The sequence below is a fragment of the Filobasidium floriforme genome (assembly GCF_021052385.1).
Source record: "Filobasidium floriforme strain CBS 6241 chromosome Unknown HD553scaffold_2, whole genome shotgun sequence".
Taxonomy (NCBI): Eukaryota; Fungi; Basidiomycota; class Tremellomycetes; order Filobasidiales; family Filobasidiaceae; genus Filobasidium; species Filobasidium floriforme.
The window spans coordinates 868,842-886,894 of record NW_025763623.1 but is presented as its reverse complement, the minus strand read 5'-3'; the positions used below and the strand labels follow the sequence as shown (position 1 = coordinate 886,894).

At 53.2% G+C, this 18,053-nt stretch overlaps 6 protein-coding genes and 1 non-coding gene across 7 annotated transcripts; 3 read left to right on the top strand and 4 right to left on the bottom strand.

Annotated features, from left to right (window-relative positions):
* Positions 1-452: 452 nt before the first annotated feature.
* On the top strand, positions 453-2,299 carry HD553DRAFT_267259 (ribonuclease H-like domain-containing protein; the record flags this gene model as incomplete). The annotated part of the gene is made up of 8 exons (XM_046177516.1): positions 453-624; positions 714-798; positions 852-906; positions 996-1,166; positions 1,224-1,285; positions 1,360-1,486; positions 1,913-1,940; positions 2,025-2,299. 8 exons carry the CDS (start codon positions 453-455, stop codon positions 2,297-2,299), a joined length of 975 nt encoding a protein of 324 aa, XP_046039702.1.
* A 2,690-nt stretch (positions 2,300-4,989) lies between these two features.
* On the top strand, positions 4,990-5,882 carry HD553DRAFT_304510 (uncharacterized protein; the record flags this gene model as incomplete). Its single annotated transcript, XM_046179018.1, has 3 exons — positions 4,990-5,050; positions 5,133-5,272; positions 5,344-5,882. Coding segments are annotated over 3 exons (323 nt in total), but the record flags the coding sequence as incomplete, so codon positions are not given.
* Positions 5,883-9,078: 3,196 nt separating this feature from the next.
* Positions 9,079-10,797, bottom strand: HD553DRAFT_99867 (PIN domain-like protein). Its single transcript, XM_046184658.1, has 6 exons — positions 10,782-10,797; positions 10,573-10,682; positions 9,955-10,436; positions 9,268-9,891; positions 9,151-9,187; positions 9,079-9,088 (listed from the first exon to the last, which is right to left on the bottom strand). The coding sequence occupies exons 2-5, from the start codon at positions 10,592-10,594 to the stop codon at positions 9,176-9,178; spliced, it is 1,140 nt and encodes a 379-aa protein (XP_046039700.1). The 5' UTR covers positions 10,595-10,682; positions 10,782-10,797; the 3' UTR covers positions 9,079-9,088; positions 9,151-9,175.
* Positions 10,798-11,280: 483 nt separating this feature from the next.
* On the bottom strand, positions 11,281-11,370 carry HD553DRAFT_t10. Its single transcript has one exon. It is a non-coding gene; the product is annotated as a tRNA-Val (tRNA).
* Positions 11,371-11,516: 146 nt separating this feature from the next.
* Positions 11,517-13,345, top strand: HD553DRAFT_304501 (endoplasmic reticulum protein). The gene is made up of 11 exons (XM_046179017.1): positions 11,517-11,619; positions 11,687-11,995; positions 12,068-12,080; positions 12,139-12,217; positions 12,286-12,337; positions 12,420-12,436; positions 12,504-12,617; positions 12,688-12,719; positions 12,798-12,907; positions 12,966-13,121; positions 13,185-13,345. The coding sequence occupies exons 2-11, from the start codon at positions 11,990-11,992 to the stop codon at positions 13,206-13,208; spliced, it is 603 nt and encodes a 200-aa protein (XP_046039699.1). The 5' UTR covers positions 11,517-11,619; positions 11,687-11,989; the 3' UTR covers positions 13,209-13,345.
* Positions 13,346-13,814: 469 nt separating this feature from the next.
* On the bottom strand, positions 13,815-14,907 carry HD553DRAFT_360565 (uncharacterized protein; the record flags this gene model as incomplete). Its single annotated transcript, XM_046183957.1, has 2 exons — positions 13,815-14,227; positions 14,285-14,907. The coding sequence occupies 2 exons, from the start codon at positions 14,905-14,907 to the stop codon at positions 13,825-13,827; spliced, it is 1,026 nt and encodes a 341-aa protein (XP_046039698.1). The 3' UTR covers positions 13,815-13,824.
* A 2,062-nt stretch (positions 14,908-16,969) lies between these two features.
* HD553DRAFT_338976 (uncharacterized protein) lies at positions 16,970-17,961 on the bottom strand (the record flags this gene model as incomplete). Its single annotated transcript, XM_046182393.1, has 4 exons — positions 16,970-17,201; positions 17,266-17,417; positions 17,496-17,645; positions 17,722-17,961. The coding sequence occupies 4 exons, from the start codon at positions 17,959-17,961 to the stop codon at positions 16,970-16,972; spliced, it is 774 nt and encodes a 257-aa protein (XP_046039697.1).
* Between the last annotated feature and the right edge of the window lie 92 nt (positions 17,962-18,053).

The following is an 18,053-nucleotide window of genomic DNA, read 5'->3' as shown; positions in this document are numbered from 1 at the left end:
GATCGAAGGGGGCATACAGATCGCGTCCGCACGGGAAAGACCGTTTTGTGGTAATTAGAGACGTCCACAAAGAGCTTGGAAAATGCATCGCGTATTCAATCGCATTCCTCCTCATCCTGGATCAGTACCGCTCGGGGTCTGAGATATCAAAAGCTCTTGTGTGCCAGCATGTATGCAACTTGCTACTTTGCTGCAAGTCGCAGGTTGGTGGTAGTAGTAGTAGTGTACTAGTGGGCGGTTTACGTTTGAGAGCAAGACGCGTCTCGCTTTTGCCATGCGACGCGACGCGTTTGACGCGTTTGCCCTTCTCAGATCATCAGAGATTTCGGCGAACAGCGAAATCGTTTTCGACCTTGTACCCTGAACAATCGAGCGACAAATTCTTCCTCGCTTCCACCTCCAGTATCTTCCTCTGCCTCTGTCTATTCTATCTACCTACTCGAGATACAAATATGTCGGACCCCATTGAACCTCGTCCCACTCGGCCCCTGATCGATTCGTACAGCTATCACTCGCCGTTGCCCGACTGGCTCTTGCAGGACAGGCTCGACCAGGATGAAAAGGGTATCAAGGATGAGAACGAGGAAGGATGGATGTTGGGTATAGACGAGGCTGGACGAGGGCGTGAGTTTGAAAGGATTCCTCAACCTGATATGGTAACCGAGGATGAGGAGTTAGCTGATTCCTCGTATGATATCTGGGCCACCCGACAGCCGTCCTCGGACCGATGGTCTACGCTGCAGCATATTGTCCGCTCAGTTTCAAGCCTACCTTGGAATCACTCGGATTTGATGGCGAGTTCCCCTGTCGTCTCTTGGTAATGGCAAGAACGTTGTCTGATTTCCGTCTAGCTGGCGTATTATAGACTCCAAGGCGCTATCCCACGAGACTCGGGATGCACTCTGGGTGAGCTATGATATCGCCATACTACCCCACTCTTCGCTGAGCTATTGACTGGACCGGATCCCATATCACTATCATCCAAATGCCCCCAGGACGCATTCACCGCCCACCCTTCCCTAGTCTACTCGTCCACCACTCTCTCTCCACAAGATATCAGCTCGGGCATGCTCCGCAGATCGCCCTTTAATCTGAACAGGCAGGCCGAAGAAGCGACCATCGGTTTGATCAGGGAAGCCTTGGCGAGGGGTGTCAACCTGAAGGAGGTGAGTGCATCGGGGCGGTTAGGCTCTAGGCGAGGCTGATAGAGAAGGTCACGATAGGTCTATGTAGATGCCCTCGGTCCGGCCGCACAATGGCAATCCCGTTTATCCCAGATCTTCCCGTGAGTCCTCCCTTCGTCGAGCCGTTATCATTGAAGCTCACGGGGACATCTCACTGCGCCCTGGTCGACTGTAGCACCCTCTCGATCGTCGTCGAGGCCAAAGCCGACTCGACCTACAAGATCGTCGGTGCCGCTTCGATCGTCGCCAAGGTCACGAGGGATCGATGGATCGAGATGTGGATCCACCCAGAGGGCAAAGGGGTGGAGCGGGACGAGTTGATGGTGCCCGTGCAAGTGCGGTCGCGAGCGAGTCGTGAGGGGGAGGATGTCGGGGAAGGGTCTAGTAAAGGCAAAGCAGTCAAGGGCAAAGGCAAGGGGAATGGTAAGGAGAGGTCTGGCAAGGGAAGGAAGGGGAAGGGGAAACAGGTCGACGTCGAGGCTGAGCAAGATGAAGAGGAAGCGGCGGGGACGGACGTAGACGAGGCTTCCGACTCGTCCGACAACGACCGACCTCGAAAACGGGCTCGGAGAACCTTGGCGGGTCGCGGAGAGGAGACGATGGCCAGCGGGTTGTTGGAGTCGACAACGGTGGCGGAGGTCGATGAGCCCATTGCCAAGGTAGAAGTTGCTGAACTTGGAGATGTGAACATGGACGTAGTGGATAAAGACGACCGGCCGACGATGAAGGAAGCTCTAGGGAGCGGGTATCCATCGGGTGAGTTTGGCCAAGAGGAGCACAGCAGGTTCGTCTTTTACTAACAAGCCCGATCGCGTGCCACAATCACTCCACATCAATCAGACCCTAAAACCCAAAATTACCTCAAGTCGACCTTTTCCCCCATTTTCGGGTACCCCTCTCTGGTCCGTTTCAGCTGGGCGGGACCGAAGCTCAGGTTGGAAAAGGACGGGGTGGGTTGCAAGTGGGTGGACGAGGGGGAGATGGGCGGTGGTCAGAAACGGTTGGATTTCAGCAAGGTCAATGGCGGGAAGGGCGCCGGCGTGGCAGGGGACAAGGAGAAGGGGAGGGCCAAGTTGTGGAAGGATCTGGGGCTGAAAGAGGTTGGCGAGCTGTGAACCACTTGTATTCATCAATAGGAAGATTTGCAGATCGTTACATAACGAGAAACGTATCCAGTGTCGTCTTGGATAATTGTGAGGTTCTTCGCTGTCACGTACGGTACACAGTCTGGTTCACGTGCAAGTCCTGGAATGAGCAGCTGAAGACGAACGACCGAGAGAGTCATGTTACCGTTTGAGACATCACGACCTGACAACACTCGGAAGCTACAGTAGCTACAGATGGCCACTCCAGGCCTTTGTCGCCGTGAGGCCATTTCAACAACATATTTGTCGGCATGCGGCATATTTCATGTCCCCGGGCCGGGGATTCAGGATGATCTCCAAGATATTCAACACCAGGTTGATCGACCTGAAACGTCGGGAGATTGCTAAGGATTATCAATCAATCGTCCTATGGATTTGATCTCTTTTTTCATTTCAAATTTGAAATTGCACCATTCGTGATTTCTCGTTTTAGCGCGCGTCGCTCTCTCCCTCTCTCGATCCGGGACAAGGCAAGGGTCAGCAATCAGGATCGACCTCGACGTTCTCATCAAAACGTTGTTGAACGACCCAACCTGGCGACAACATCATCATACCGCATAAACACACACACTTCTCTGCATACCGTACACACCCACACTCCCCCCAAGTCTCATAGGCCGGCGCCTGAGCACCCATTCAGCGACCCGAAGGAACGGATCGATCAGGCAGGATCAGAAGGAGGTCTCCCTCTTTCTTTCCCCCCCTCTTCGTCTCTTTTTCGCGCGCGAACCGGGTGGTCTACCACCACCCCCTACGATCCCACCTACAACTTGGCAGCAGTCTTTTCTTGACGGTCTTATCGCTCTGAACGATAAGGATGCACCTTCCTTCACACATCGCCAACCTCAACGTCCTCGCCGGGACCCCGGCCCCGTCCCCCTTCCGGACGCTCTATCCCTCGGCTCACCCGACGACCTTGTCATCGACGGCGGACGACGATGCCGGGCTGGGTAACAACGGGGTGGACGACCCGGCTCTGGAGGAATCGTTGAAGAGACACCTGGACCTGTGGATCAATACCGAGTTTTCATGGACCGAAGATCAAGCCGGTGCGGGTGCGGGTATCGGGGGTTCGCCGAGGGACAAGGTCGAAGGCGTCTTTGATGCCGTGGATCCTCAACAGCTCGTCGGCAAGGATGCCGAGGGAGAGATCGAGATGGACTTGATGGAATATTACAAGAGCAGGGTGAAACAGGGCAAGGAGAAGAACGTCTTGCTAGATCAGAGGTTGGGAGCCGACGAGGACAAGGACAAGGACGAGGTCAGGGTCGGAAGCGAGGATAGGGGTACGAGCGTAAAGGAGGTCCAGCTGGTCGAACGAGGGAGGAGGGTCGAAACGGACAACCATGTCCCCGTGGCGACCCCTGCTGTTCCATCTACCACGACGACGGGCGGAAACGTGGTCACTCAACCGCCCGCCTCTGGAGCCGCCCCGGATCTGGCCTCTTTCCTGACCCAATACTCGGCACTCCTTTCATCCTCTATCCCCTCGCTCGACTCCTTGACCCCTGCGTCAGGACGACCCAGAGCCAGTCAAGCTCAGCGAGGTCAAAAGCAGGTCGAGGTCGAGCAGGTCAACCGGGGGGGAAAGGATCTAGAAGCGAGATCTGTTGATGAACAGAAAAAGTCGTCAACTTCCCACTCCCCCTCCGAACCTTTCACCCCGTCATATTCGAACGCGGTACCCTCTTCCGACACTCGACAACAACAACAACCACAACAACCCACTCCTCGTGCTCGTCACCTTCACATACCTGCGCCTCCCATCAACACGCCCGTCCTTGAAAGTGCCGTACCCATCAGCGACACTAGCAAAAACGCCAAAAGCAACAGCAAGAGCGACGACGCCAATAAGGACACTGACAAGCTTCCAGGCCAAGAACAAAACCTGATGGCCCTTCTTGCCGCTGCGTTCCCTCAACACGCTAGCACGTTTGAAGCCCCTGCGCAACAACAACAAAACGCCGCGATGAACGCTTTCCTCTTGAATCACCACGCAAGCGCGAACGGCAACGGGGCAGGCTCGGCGAGGAGTCCTCCTCAGCACGAATCGACCCCTGCGGCGACGCCGTTCGTCTATGCGCCGCACGATGCCGGTTTTGGGCACGGTCATGCCGGGATGAACTTTGGCTCGTCTCACCACCAGCAGCAGCAACACCAGCAATTGTCGAGCGAGATCGACCGGGTTTTCGGGTCCGTCGATCTGGGTGAGGGCCTTTACCACCACGGTCACGGTCGCGACGAATCGAACGCGAACAAGACGGTCGATATCGTCCCCTCGGCTCAGGGCGGGATGGAACTCCGTCGAGCCGGGAGCGCGTCGGCGGGTTCATTGTCCGACGCCGCCAGCTTGCACAGCTTTGACACTCAGGCTCAGCGACAACATCAGCTCCAAAATCAAAACCTCGTCCAGCAACAGTTGGCCGTCATGTCGTCCTCGGTGACTTCGTCGCCTCAGGGGAAGAGGAGGAAGTTGTCGGACGATTCTAGCGTCGGGCCGAATTCCAACTCGGTCTACCAGCCGAGGTACACTCAGGCTTCTTTGGCCAGCTTGACCGCTCAGGCGATGGGTCCTGGGCATCCTTCGTCTTATGGACCCGCTCACGCTCACGTACATGCGCATGGACAGGGGTACGGGTCGAGGAAGAGGTCGATGGACAGCATGGAGGCGGATTTGCATGACAGTGGGGTCTTGCCCGATGGTGTGACGCCCGAGGAAGAGTGAGACCGCCGTCCCCCCTCTGAAACCCTGTGCTGGTCTGGACGTTGTCGCTAAATTCAAGTCTTTATTCCCCCCTTGCAGTAAACGACGACGGAACACCGCTGCCTCGGCCCGATTCAGGATGAAGAAGAAGGAGCGAGAGCAGGCGCTCGAGAGGCACGCCAAGGATTTGGAGGACCGTTTGAACAAGATGGAACGTGACATGGACGGGTTGAGAAAGGGTGAGTCTGGGTTCTTCCCGCAAGGGGGCTACGACAACTAACTTTCGGGCCTTTATCATTGTTCCACGCAGAGAACGGCTGGTTGAAGGCACTCTTGATCAACGGGGCGCCTCAACCGTTTTCATCCCCCTCGGCTTCGTCCGAAGAGGGCAAGATCGAAGCTGCTCAGGGTCACGCTCAGTCGGTCGAGTGAACGTCGTCGCCGTCGATCTCGAATCGTCCTGCGAAAACGAAATCTCGCCGTAACAAAGGTTTTGCTCGTATCAGTATGCACCAACTGCATACCACGTTGTATGAATAAAGGGGAGGGGAAAGGGAGCGATGCGTGAAAGGAAGGGCGCGTGTGTCTGATAGTACCCAAGAAGAAGGAAAAGAAGAAAAAGGTTGTTCAACAGCTGCCTCAGCTGCGTCGCTTGGCTTTTTGTATATAGGTTCTCGTATTCGCTTGTCTTTTTCCCGTTGTAGTCGGTCGTTACCCCCGCCCGGGCCTCCCGGTCGCCGCATGACCGTGGGGGTTCCGAGGCGGTTCGATCACTCCGGACAGAGATGGAGGGGAAGGGGAACTTCTTGTTATTCGCTCCGAATCCGTATATCCATGGATTGATCCCGCTCGTCTCGTCCGTGTTTCACCTGGCAGATCGCTCGGCGTGTTTCGAGTGGAACGCAGTGGAACGCCTGTCATGCCATACAGCGAACGACCTGCGAACGATGGATTTTGAGGGCTGACACACTTCGGGGTACTATCCCTTACCCTTCGATCTACTGAGAACGCAATAGTAGACTCTTTCCCCAGAAGCAGACTTTCCGGAGTCCCAGTCGAATCTAGGGGCTCAGATGGATTATGGACCTTCCCGACCAGCCGAGAGCACTGCTGCGAATCGTAGACAGCGTCACGGATGGATACATATGGTATTCCATTTCCTTCCCTTGGAACTGATCCCACATGCGACCAAAGGTGGACAGCGAAGAAGTCGCGACTATAGGGTTTGGATATCTCGTTAGGATCACTAAGGTTGTATGGGAACGTGGAAGCAATGAACGCTCTACTAGAGACTGTTCCGTAAACAATGCGTAGCCAGCTGACGAATGGCAGATCAGAGGGACAAATGGCAGACATGTCCAGGATCGTGTAATCGCAATGCATCAAAGAGGACAGTGAGAATTTGCATGGTGTTTAGACGGAGCGTTCAAGAAGCCATGCAACATCATCAACATCATGTTCCCCTACACCTACACCTTCCTCCACTCCTGCTTTGACACCCTCTTCTTGCAATTGGGTCTCATCACTCTTGTCCTGCCATTCTTGACTGATATTGACAGTATCTGTCATCATCTCCACCTCTTGCACATCTTCATCACAGGCTTTTCTGTGCATTTTTGGCTGTGGGTGGAGTCGATTGTTGGGAGGGTGTATTTGGGTAAGCGGCCAACCTCGATTCGACTCGATGTCGACCCCACCGGTTTCGCTGATCAACTTTGTGGGCTTGGCTTTTCTCGTCTTTGTCAGATATCAAGCTTGGGGTAGTGAGAAGGGAAATGCTACTGCTTCAAATTAGAGGCCTAACTACATGCTCGCACCTCCGAGTAGGTATAGGCAGGTCGATCCTGGCTGACTGTCTATACTAGGTTGGCAGGGGTCACAGTTCTATTCGTAATGATATAGTCGTCATGATCGATTTAGTTGTTGTATCATAATCGACCGATCTTCCCATTCCTCGGTGTAGCATCGACTGGACTCGAACCCTCCAGAATCGTGAATCATCTCATTGAGATGTTGGTCGGGGATGAAAACATCTCAGTATGTTGGGACGAGGAAGAAAAGTGAGGTCGTACCCTAGACTTCTCATCCAATACATGCAGGCTCTGAAATACCATATGGGGGGTATTCTGGCCAAGTACAAAAGCAGAATGGATCTATACGATCAAGCTGCATTTGCGTAGCAGCGGTCTCTGGGACTATGTAGACATATGGCTTAGGTAGATACTTCATGATCTGCACCTCAGCCATGCGAGAACTAATGGCCCGAAGGCTGTCACGTAGCACAAGGCAGCGTGTCTCCTTACCCTATTCATGTCAGATGGTCTTAAGCTGATCAATCCGCTCGAAGTGGACATCGGTCTATCGTGCTCAAGCCAGACTTGATTCCCATATCGCAGTCCTTGACTAGCTTAAAGTAACGCGGCCATGACGTGCTAGCTTGAAGCAGCGGGTGCAATTGAATGCGCTATGCAATGCAATGCATTTGTCATGATCGATAAGTCCTACAAAACCCAAAATCGTCGTACGCAAGTTCAAAACCATGCGGTTCTTACCAACCCTATCCTAATCGATCAAGCGGATTATGGACGGAAAGGCTTGAGCCACTTGTCAGCGGTCTCGAACTGCTCGATGACCGAAGAGCTGACGATCGTGTTCAAAATCTGCGGATCTGGACCCTGCACCTTGGCAATGGCTCGGATCGATACCATCAACTGGTGCGTCAAGAGCGAATTAGCACGCGCATGATCTGGCACAACAATGACGATACGACTCACCGCATCCCAGAACCTGAATCCTCGTTCAATCTCTGCCTTTGGCGTCTTGACGATGACAAAGGTTTCTTCTACCACTTCAAACGCTTGTTCCTTGGCAGCCTTGACGTCCGCAGCCTCGGGGTCTCCCTCAGGCATACCCTGATAGAATGCGATGGTCGCATCAACATACACCTTGGCCAAGACTCCGAATCCGGTGTTGACCTCGCCCTGGAAAGGAAGGCCTGAAGGAGCAGTCGTCGGTTTAATGGGTGACTTAGGCGAGCGGTCTTCGCTCGTTCCACGTACTAAGTGCAACATCCACAAAGTCGTCCCGCTGTCTCTTCGCATCCCCCTTCAAGAACATGTGCACGCAGGTAGCCTCCATCAGATGCCTGAGCGATCGCGTGAGAGACTTGACGAAAGAGTTGAAAACGAGCAGCTCCCGACTGAGAGGTCCTGACCATTGTTGCGACTGAGATAAAGTTGCAGACTTGATCAGGATCTAGAACTCGCCCTTGATCTTCAGCTCAACTCACTCGGTAAGACAGAGGGACGATACTCAAACACCTCATGAATAACAGCGAACTCGTCATCTCGGAAGCTAGATGAAGTCATGCACAGATCAGATTCAACGCCAATTGGCGATCATTGGCTCGACTCACGAGTTCCGAAACTAGGTCCTCCACTGTACGTTCGACCGCTCCACAGGTCACCATGCAGGACACCAGCCCTAGCCAACTCCAGCGCGAGGTACAACGGTTCTTGGAACTTGTCATTCACCCTTGAAGCGTTGATACCGGCCGAAAGCGCTTTGCCAAGGGTCGTATGCGTATGGTTCGGGTTTTGCAGGCTACGACAGGTTGATGGCGAAGAAACAGACGGTCAGCAAAGGCTGTCTTCTACCGCCCACAGAGATCTGTTGCACTTGCCCTCTCAAATCCAAGAACCTCCAGATCACGTTGGCCACAATCTCATCCCTCCTCTCCAACGGCTTACCCGCTTTGGAGGTTGCCTTGGTCCTCTTCGCAGATTCTTCCGAGCTGGTTGCACCGAGGCACAGCTTGAAGTCGATGGTGGAGGACTGCAGCAGAAACGCTCATGTCAGTCAAGGAACGCGAGATTAGCATAAATGGCCAAAGCTCCATTTCTCACATTCTGCCGTCTCAGCTCGTCTTCTACTGTGCCGTATGGAACGTGCCAGCTTGCACATCGATCGGTTAGGCTTTTGGTCTCTGCGGCGTTGAAGTTAACGACGTGACCCTGCATGCTGATATGAGGAGGGTCGAAAAAGTAGTGTGCTCCCTGAGGCCATACAATACCCGTTAGTCCTTTCTCCTGACAACGCGATGGAGACGTGAACTCACGATCCTCTTCTGTTGCCATGCTTGATTAAGACACGATGTCAACAACGATAATGCTGTGCATCTCGGTGCTGTGGCACCCTCTGTGATGACGTTTTCGATGTATTTCCTGTACTCGATACTCTCCCCGTTATCGAGCGGAGGAAGTTCGTGGATGATCCCGCTCGTGAGCCAACCGACCAGTTGAGGGCTGATGAGACCTTTTGAGATGTGGAAATAGAGCTCGTCGGGAAGTCTCCCGGAAAAGATCTCGTGAATGTCGGCCGGGACCTCTGAGGCGGTGATGGCGTGTGCCTGTTGAGTTGGGGGAATAACGAGAGGCAAAGGAAGGCAGGTACCCTCCTCGGCGGTCAGGACAAGAGAGTACTTGATGGCGGCTCTGGTTCGGAGGAATCCCTCCAAGTAGCCAGACGCCCGGACTGCCGGATGTTCCGAGTGGCCAGCGATGACGCCCGCTCCCGACTTGAAGTGTCTCAGCATGTCGATCAAGGACCGATTGAAAAAGTTGTCCGCCAAGGGAGGGAAAGTAGGCAAGAGTTCCGTCCCGCACAAGATGATGAAGTCGATAAACTGGTCCGGGATGAGGCCGATATCGGCAATGGCCCTGCCGCGGTCGACGAAACGGAACGTGGCATTCGCAAAGTCGATCGAGGTGATGACTCGCTGAGTCGGGAAGGCGAGCATTTCCAAGGAGGAAAAGACCGAATGCACGTAGCCCTTGGGGTGGTTCAAGAGGTATGATAGCTGCCAGGCTTGACGCGTCAGTCTCGAGCGTCATCCGATCCGTCTCTGTCGCCAAGAACTTACCTGTCCCCATTGCATATAAGGTGCAACGATATACTCGACCATCCTATGCCTGAACATCCTCAAGATCAACCTGGTCACCTCGATCGGGACCACCCAATTCCCATGCCTCTGCCCCTCGGTCAAGACCTTGGCTGCTTCCTCTGCATGTCCCTGCTCATACAATGCCCATGCGTGATTCCTCTGAGCTGCTTCTCGTCCGCTGATGACCTCTTGAGCCTGTCTAGGGGGGTTCCTCCGATACAAAGGTAGTCCGTTGAAGACAAAGACGGGCTTGATGCGGAATTTGTCGAGAGTGCGGAGGTCGGCTTCGATATGCGCGGTCAAGGCGATGGGAAGTCCACCAGTAGCAGCGATTAGAGGTTCTCGGGTGGATTCCGAGGTGAGGATTTGTCGGAGGTACTGGGAGACGTCGATCCCGATTCTGGTCTCGGCCAGAGCAGACAAGGGTGCTTGCTGGATGAGACGACGCTCGGCGAGCAGGGCTGCGGACAGGGTCGGTGGAGTTTGCAAAGTCAGCATAGATGGTCATGAGGTATTTCAATATCTCATAGCAACGCAAGGGATGGTTAAAAGGACACATCTTTCATCGGGTCCGGAGAAAGGAATGTCGAGACTCACGTTCCAATCCTCGGACCGGCATGATTGATTCGCTGAAGATGCGGGTTGCAGGTGATTACCAAAGGAGAGGTTTCGAAAAGGAATGTGCTTTGAAAGACCCGAGGTTACGACTAGAAGGTTGTGCCAGGTGATGCGAATAGCGCAATTGCGTGCCTTTGGACATTCTCAGCTTCATATCGCATTGTTCCCCGAAGCTGCCTTTGACTTACGAGAGCTAGCCGATTTCGCTGTGCGTGCGTATCACGCGAGCCAAGGTGGACGTCGAGTTGGGGATGAACGAGCGAAGTTGGACAGCTTGCGCTGGAATATGCTCGACTCCTTGACGAACTATCAAGAGGTCGTACTGATCTTAGTTGCATTAGTTGACGAGGACATACCGGGCACTCGGGCGATAGGCCTGGGCGGTTGATGATGGATGGGCACCAGCGACCGAACGCGGATTTGCTTCCGGATGCAGCGCGGCAGAGGAGACCCAACTGACTTGATTAAGAGGGATCTTTGGTTGTGACGGACAGACCCGGGGTTTCATCTCATGCTTCTCACAGAACGTAGTCCCGACAGGAGATAACCAATATAACTTGTGTGAATAGCTATCTTAACGCAAAAATGTAACCTCCAGGCCTCCAGACTTGTTGTTTCATGACTGTTGCGGCCGATGATGCACGAGAGCAGACGTCAGATTATTCCGAAAAAGAGGCCAAAAAGGTATACGATCGGAGGGGATCGAACCCTCGACATCATCCGAACGCCAGAATGTGATCTGTGAAGGATGCATGATAGCCACTACATCACGACCGCTTGGCTTGTTGTTAATTCTGGTTGTACAAATATAATGTTATCTACCATCCAAGACACGTCCTTCACAAACAGGGGGCTGAAGTCGCTCTTCAATTGCAGACTGGGTCCAGGTTGAATCCTGGTCAGCAAATCAAAGTCGGTTCCAACGCACAACGACAGATTCACATGTATCTTGTAGCGCCCATTGAAATCAACTCCGGTAAGATGCAATTTTTGCCACACAGACTGATTGTCTAGGCATGCTTGCAAGTCCGTGGGAACTCACTGGCGTTGATCAGAAAAACACTCAATAACAAGCATCCAATCGATATGATAGAAATCCAAGAGACTAGCAGCAATTCGAGTTTCACCTTTTGCAAGCGACGCTCGACCTCTACCGGTCACGTGATCTTTTCGACTATGACGTCGCTTGGACGTCGAACCGGGCTACGGCACCAAAAGTCAACGTCGACCTGAGTAGTCGTCGTCCTGCTCGAAACGACTTGTTGCAGTTGATATCCAGCTCGCCCACCGCGTAATAAAACACGAACCATTGTCACATTATAATTCTCGTAGCCCTACTCACCTCGACGGTAACTTCGAATTATCTTTTGCAAACCCGCTGAAATAACCCATAATCATGACTGTAAGCGATCCCATATCCTGACGCGCCCGATGCAACTCGTCTGACCGTACTACCTCCTCCATTTTGCTGTAGCTCTACTACACCAGCAAGTCATCCTACGTAGTATCTAGCCTGTCCTTCAACTAACGCTTCTCCTGTCGCAGTCTGCTTCTTGCTCCTCGCGGCTGAGATGACGCTCTTCTCTTTGGTAGTGGCTCCGATGCCATTCAAGCTGAAGAGCAAGTGAGTCCAATCTGCTGCTTGCGCCCCGAATTCCCAATCCATAAGCTTACATGCCCGAATTGAATCAGGTTGACCTACTTCTTGGCGGAGAATCCCGTTGTCGCCAAGATTAGCTATGGCGTGAGTTGGCTGTACCTGCGAGCTATTCGGACGGGGATGACTGATATTTCCCCCGTTCTATATTTGCTACCGCCCAACGCAGATGAAGATATCCTTCATGTGAGCTCCCATCCGTCCGAGATGTCATTCTTGGAGGTCAGCTAACGTCTCTTACCAAATATTATAGATTCGTGGCTGTCCTGTTCGTCGACAGTGTGCAGAGGATGATCAAGATCGCACGAGAAGGTTCCGAAGCCAAGGAGGAGCGTGGAGTCCAGGATGTCAGGGTCGAAACTAACTAGTGCGTGTCAATTTGACAAGCCAAATTTTTGAAAACCGACAGGTTTGCTGACATATTCGGTCTTGTACAGCCGCTCGAGAAAGTTCTACGCTCAAAGGAATCGTAAGCGTCATCGCCGCAACACCTGAGTCAAAAGAAACGCAGGGAGCTAATGCCCCGCTCGTCGTCCGGCTGCGACAGTGTACCTCACCGGCTTCACTCTGGTCATGGCTTTGCTGCTTACGAGAGCTTTCATGATCACGTTCGATCTCGTCAAGACACACGAAGAACTCAACAAGCTGGGTAACTCTGTAAGTTAGCGGTCGCCCGACCATTCGTCAATGCCGTCCTGATCATCGTGACCGGTAGACCGCAAAGAACTCGGCTTCTTCCCGACAGACTCAGGACCTGCAAGACGAGGTTGCCGCTTTGAAAAAGAAGGTCCAGGCCAAGGAGGTTGAGATCGCCAACGTCAAGAAGCAAGCTGGACAGAACGCTACTGCTTATGAAGAGTTGTCAGGGCCGGTGAGTCTCGCTATCCATCCCGCCTGGGTGACTGTAGTTTGACGAATCTATATCGATCACCAGAACGCTATCAAGGCCACCAAATAGATCATCTAGAAGAGTAAAAGGCGATAGGGATGAAGCTTATGGGCAAGTAACAATCGAATGCGCCAGAAGCAAGATCTGGGGGGAGGTAGTAGACAAGAGATATAATGCTGGATTCAAACATGCATAATCTACACAACGTTGCCTGAGTGGGCAGTTCAGAAAGGTCGAGTCTCGCCACAATCGAGTCTTCACAGCGGAAAACTCCTTGTCGGTTTCAGCTCCAAAATCCACTGCAACTCGAGACCGGATATCTGTCTCGCCATAGCAGACCTTGCCTGATGGAGCCATTCGTCCGGACGCCTACAACACCAATTTGTGGCGGCGCGAAGTCCATTGGGAAATGTGACCAAGTCAAGTAACGTATAGAGTACTCGATTGAGGCCCCCCTGCAAGAGACGGAAGTCTGTAGTTCCCGTTCAGCGAGCAACTCTCGCATGCGCAAATTCAAGGCTCATAGCTCGAGGCTGTCGACTTGGCCGGGCGAACGGCCCCATTGACGAAGCAGAGAGATGACCGCCGTGACTGCAGTCGTCTCTCTTGTGCGCGGGGCAGAGGTGCGCTCGGGAGCGGGACCCGCGATGCTCGAGGCGAGACCCTAGTCTTCGGCTTTTCGAGCCTAAGCATAGAGCGATCTCAGCGTCCTTGGGTTCGCCTGCATCCATTCCATACTCTTCAAGTACCCTGGCATATCGTGCCTCCCCGCCGCGTATTCCTTCTCGAACCCCTTCACCGCTTCTTTCGGCAGGACATATCGATGCCCCCTTCGCGTCCTGAAGAAGGGCAAATGCAGGCGCGTGGTGAAATCGTGCGGGTGGACGAAATCCCAAGCAGGTATGTTATAGAGGGAATAGTAGTCGTTGAGGTGAGCGGTGTAAGAGGTTCCAGCGGAGGCGAAGTCGGCAAAGGTTACATGGCGAATGAGATGGGTAAGTTGAGGGTCGGTGCACCAGGGTCGCGGGGAAGCAGAGGGGGTGCCAAAGGTTTGACGGAGATGTTCGACGATGTCTATCAGGGCGAGACTGGAGGCGATCGTCGTCAGTTCGAGGTTGCGGAGAGGCGAGGGAGGAAGGACTTACACGCTGATACCTCCGCCCATGGAATGTCCGGTGATGAGAAACCGTTCTATCCCGTCTCCTTGCTCTTCCGCTTGCCGTACCATCTTCGTGATCTCTCTGAAAATCTCTTCCCTCATACCCAACCACATGTCCAGGAAGAACGAATGCACCTGCCTCCCATCCAAGTACCTAGCATAGGGCAAGCTCCACTTCTTCTCCGGATCCTTTGCGTGAGACCAAGCGTTCATCTTCATCTCGTTCGGCTTGGTAGCTTCGAACGTCAAGATTATCCTCCTCCCGACCCGAAAGAGGACGGCTTTCCTCCCGACCGATAGACCTGTGTCGAATGGGACCACTCCGTCCAACTCGAAACCTGTTTCTCTTTGCAGACGCTCGCAAGTCTCTTCCATAGGCTTGAACTCGGCCAGCCCGTTACTAAACTGAGCGGCCAGGTGGATGTCTTCCCAATCATCCTGAGTCACTTGGAGGAGCTGTTTACCCGCAGACGGTTCGATCTGGCCAGCAATCTTCTCGGGCTTCAGAGGCAGGATCCGATAACCGGCGATATGAGCGAGCCAGGTGAGGATCTGCGCTCCTGAGGGATTGGAGATGTTGAGACCCTTTTTCGGGGGAGACTGAGACATATTGAGGTTGCCCATTGTGTATCGTCGTCAAGGTAGGTTGAGCAATTTAACGATATTTTACCACAGCTGCTTTTCTCTGCCTGTCGAGGTGAACGGCAGTTATATGTACATTCGAGGCAATCCCAGTCAAGGAAAATTCGACCTTTGCAACTTGGCGACTGCGCCGAAACAGCGCCATCGGCCATTGTGAGGATGAGTGATCGCTTCCGTCGGAGCTCGGCGCGATCCCGACGGGGGAAGGGACTTCCGGAGTTTACTGCACAGCAAGGATGGGCTACTCTGCTACTCAACAATCGCAGCCCTTCGACTCAACTCGACTCACGATCCCACGATCATGGTAGAAGGGTCGCAGTAGGGATAAATCATCTGTTGCTAGAAAACCCTCTCAACAATCAATCGAGTCGCTCAGAGCTTCCAGCTCGAATCGGTGCCTCTTGTACGAGTATATGGTGTGAGGCGGATGTAACGTCGGCTGAAAAATCGTTCAGGCGCTCTTTCGAGAGATCAATGTAAACTTACAAACCTCAGGGCCCGGAATCCGTAAATGATCGAGCATCTCCGTATATCTAGGGCTGAGCGACTGTCCGTTCCCGTGGTGCTAGACGCGGTGACGGACGTTAAAGCATGGTTTCAGCCCGGTCCAAATGATTTCATGGGCCTGGACGACGACTCCGACGAGGAAACCCTCGGTCCTGTCAAGGCGCTGGACCTCGCTCGCCGCAATTTTCAGTCTGGAGCGCTGAAAGCACTGAATGATCAAATCCTAGTCCTACGGGAGCAGCAGGACTACATGATGGAGATACAGGCGTGGGGAAAGGAGTTGAAGTTTTATTCGATACCCGAAATCTGGAGATTGTCGTGGAAATTGTCGAGCATGTTCACTTATGGGAGCCCTGATCAGGTCTCCGCAACAAAACTTGATCTTCACATTCAGTTCATCTTACCTGTACGATGGCCTGTGCACCCTCCACCCTCCGTCATCAAGAGAACCGAAGTGGACGTTATGATACGATGCGCGTCCCGCTGGTGGGGGGCTTTAATGAATTCGTCCACATTTCTGTCCCAGATGGCACCGTGCTTCTGAAACGTAAGGAAGATAATGTGACGCTTAGGGTAACTGGCACCCAAAGCCCAAGCCTCACACTCGCTTTCGATCAGGGTGATTATGTCGTTGTCGTGGGCGTGACATGCTTCTTGTCATTGATGGATGACGGAAGCGTTGTGCCTCCTGATATGACTGGGTTTGGAATCTTTGTTGTAGCATCCGGGAACATCACAGTAGTTGACACAGGACACTCATGGTGGAGAACCGAAGTCGACATTTCGAAGGGGACCGATGCCGATATTTTCAAGGGAACCGATGTCGATGTCGTCGACTTACCGAAGCTGTGGAGGTGGAACAGACAGCTGTATGACATTCCAAGCGTCCTCACGGGCCTCAATTCCTTAGCGGTTCCCCCTCTTCATTTCCCATCACAAATCGAACCTCCCAAATTACCAAGGGTAAGTGAGTCGAGAAGGACAAGGAGATTTGCAAATCTTATATTCGAGATGACGGTTTCAAGAGCGCGAGTAGTGGTTGGAAACCGAAGTAATCTCAATTGATCTTTATCAAAACAGCTGGCCCAAATGCGAAACGCAGCCGAATATCGGGACGAGACACAAGTCGCGCCGCCCTTTTGCCACAGAATTGGGTGAAACGCATTATGTGTCGGTAAGTGTCTGCCATTTGTGATATGAGCCGCCCAACACTAACGATCAGATCTCCTGTTGTGATGATCCCTCTAAGACGAGTAACCGAGCCTGATTATGAGTCCCCGTGGCAAAACACGACATAGATGGAATAGACGCGTTGACTCGTCTGCATTTGATCCTGTGACCGATTTTATTGCTGAGGGCATGCCATCCAAGGAGCGAGCCTGATTTCCCTTTGATATGAAACGCTCGCACTCGAGATATTCAGGTTTGAATTCGCACATCGGAGTTCTCACCGATCTGCCCCGTAAAACCTCTGAGATTCATGTTATCGCTACAGTTGGAATCATGCTTCACCGACACCCCTCTAGTTGAGCACGATGCCCTCCCTTTTGACCCATCCCTGCAACGCGTCCATGTTCTCCCAATCCACCTCGCCCGCATCGATCGCCTCCAGGATCCTTTTCAGACCGATGACGGGCAAGATACCTGACTCGCAATTGAGCCATATCCGCCCGTTCATCGCGGGTGCCACCGTGATCTGGGTGTTGAGAGGCCAGAGGGTCATGATCTCGCCCATCATCCTCGTCGACAAAACCCTGCGAAAAAAGGCCGATCAGTCAGCCGATGTACACAAGCCGAGAAGGAAAGCTCGACACTTACCTTCTACATAATTGCAGCGAACAGGTCACCATCAACCCTCCCTTCAACTCTCCATAACCGTTCGATTTGCCGTCCTTGGGATCGACGCATTCGATCTCTGGCTCCATATCCCGGTTCGCCAGCGACACTCGAGCGTGGACGACGGTTCCGTTCTGCGAAACAGGGAGATCAGGACATCAGCCTGACTTCTGGTCACAGTCACAGTCGCGAAGCGTTTCCACAAGATTCACGTCTAATCTCGGTTTCGTCTTCTTGCTCGCTCCCTCAAATGCAAACTGTCCCAGTTGGGCGAGCTGAGCGGCTCCGATATCGACTCGAAAACCTTCCGCGTGCTTCTGTACGATGATTCCGATAACGTCCTCGCCTGGTGCTGGTACATACTATAAGCACCACGTGCGAGACGATGTTAGCCTTGGCTTTTATCGCAGACAGTGCGAAAACTCGTAATCTACCCACTCTCTTCGATTGCACTTCGACCCACAGCCTGTTGACTTCCGTCGGCCCATCTTTCGTCTTTCTTCGCTTTGCAGTGTTATGTACCGGTCCCATCTTGGTAGCGACGGAGATGGCCTCGCTTCCCGTCTTCGATGTGGAAGCACCGATACCAGGACCGAACGTGATCGACTGGGAGGTCGAAGGGTCGACCGGATCGGCCGGTAGAGGGATGACATCACCGGGAAGTACGAAAGTCGTCATGTCTCGAATCGATCTGAGCCTTCAGAGTAGTCGTCAATTGTATATCTGCTCTATCGTCTTTGTGCGAGATCGTACTTCTTGCCAACATCGTC

What these genes read in the sequence shown, in the direction of transcription:
- HD553DRAFT_99867 (XM_046184658.1), bottom strand. Translation starts at nt 10,594, where the DNA reads ATGCCGGTCCGAGGATTGGAAC. An exon ending in GCCGGTCCGAGGATTGGAAC is followed by an intron (nt 10,437 to 10,572) that starts GTGAGTCTCGAC and finishes CCCTGTCCGCAG; the next exon opens with CCCTGCTCGCCGAGCGTCGT. An exon ending in CTTATATGCAATGGGGACAG is followed by an intron (nt 9,892 to 9,954) that starts GTAAGTTCTTGG and finishes CAAGCCTGGCAG; the next exon opens with CTATCATACCTCTTGAACCA.
- HD553DRAFT_304501 (XM_046179017.1), top strand. An exon ending in GTTCTACGCTCAAAGGAATC is followed by an intron (nt 12,720 to 12,797) that starts GTAAGCGTCATC and finishes CGGCTGCGACAG; the next exon opens with TGTACCTCACCGGCTTCACT. An exon ending in ATGAAGAGTTGTCAGGGCCG is followed by an intron (nt 13,122 to 13,184) that starts GTGAGTCTCGCT and finishes ATCGATCACCAG; the next exon opens with AACGCTATCAAGGCCACCAA.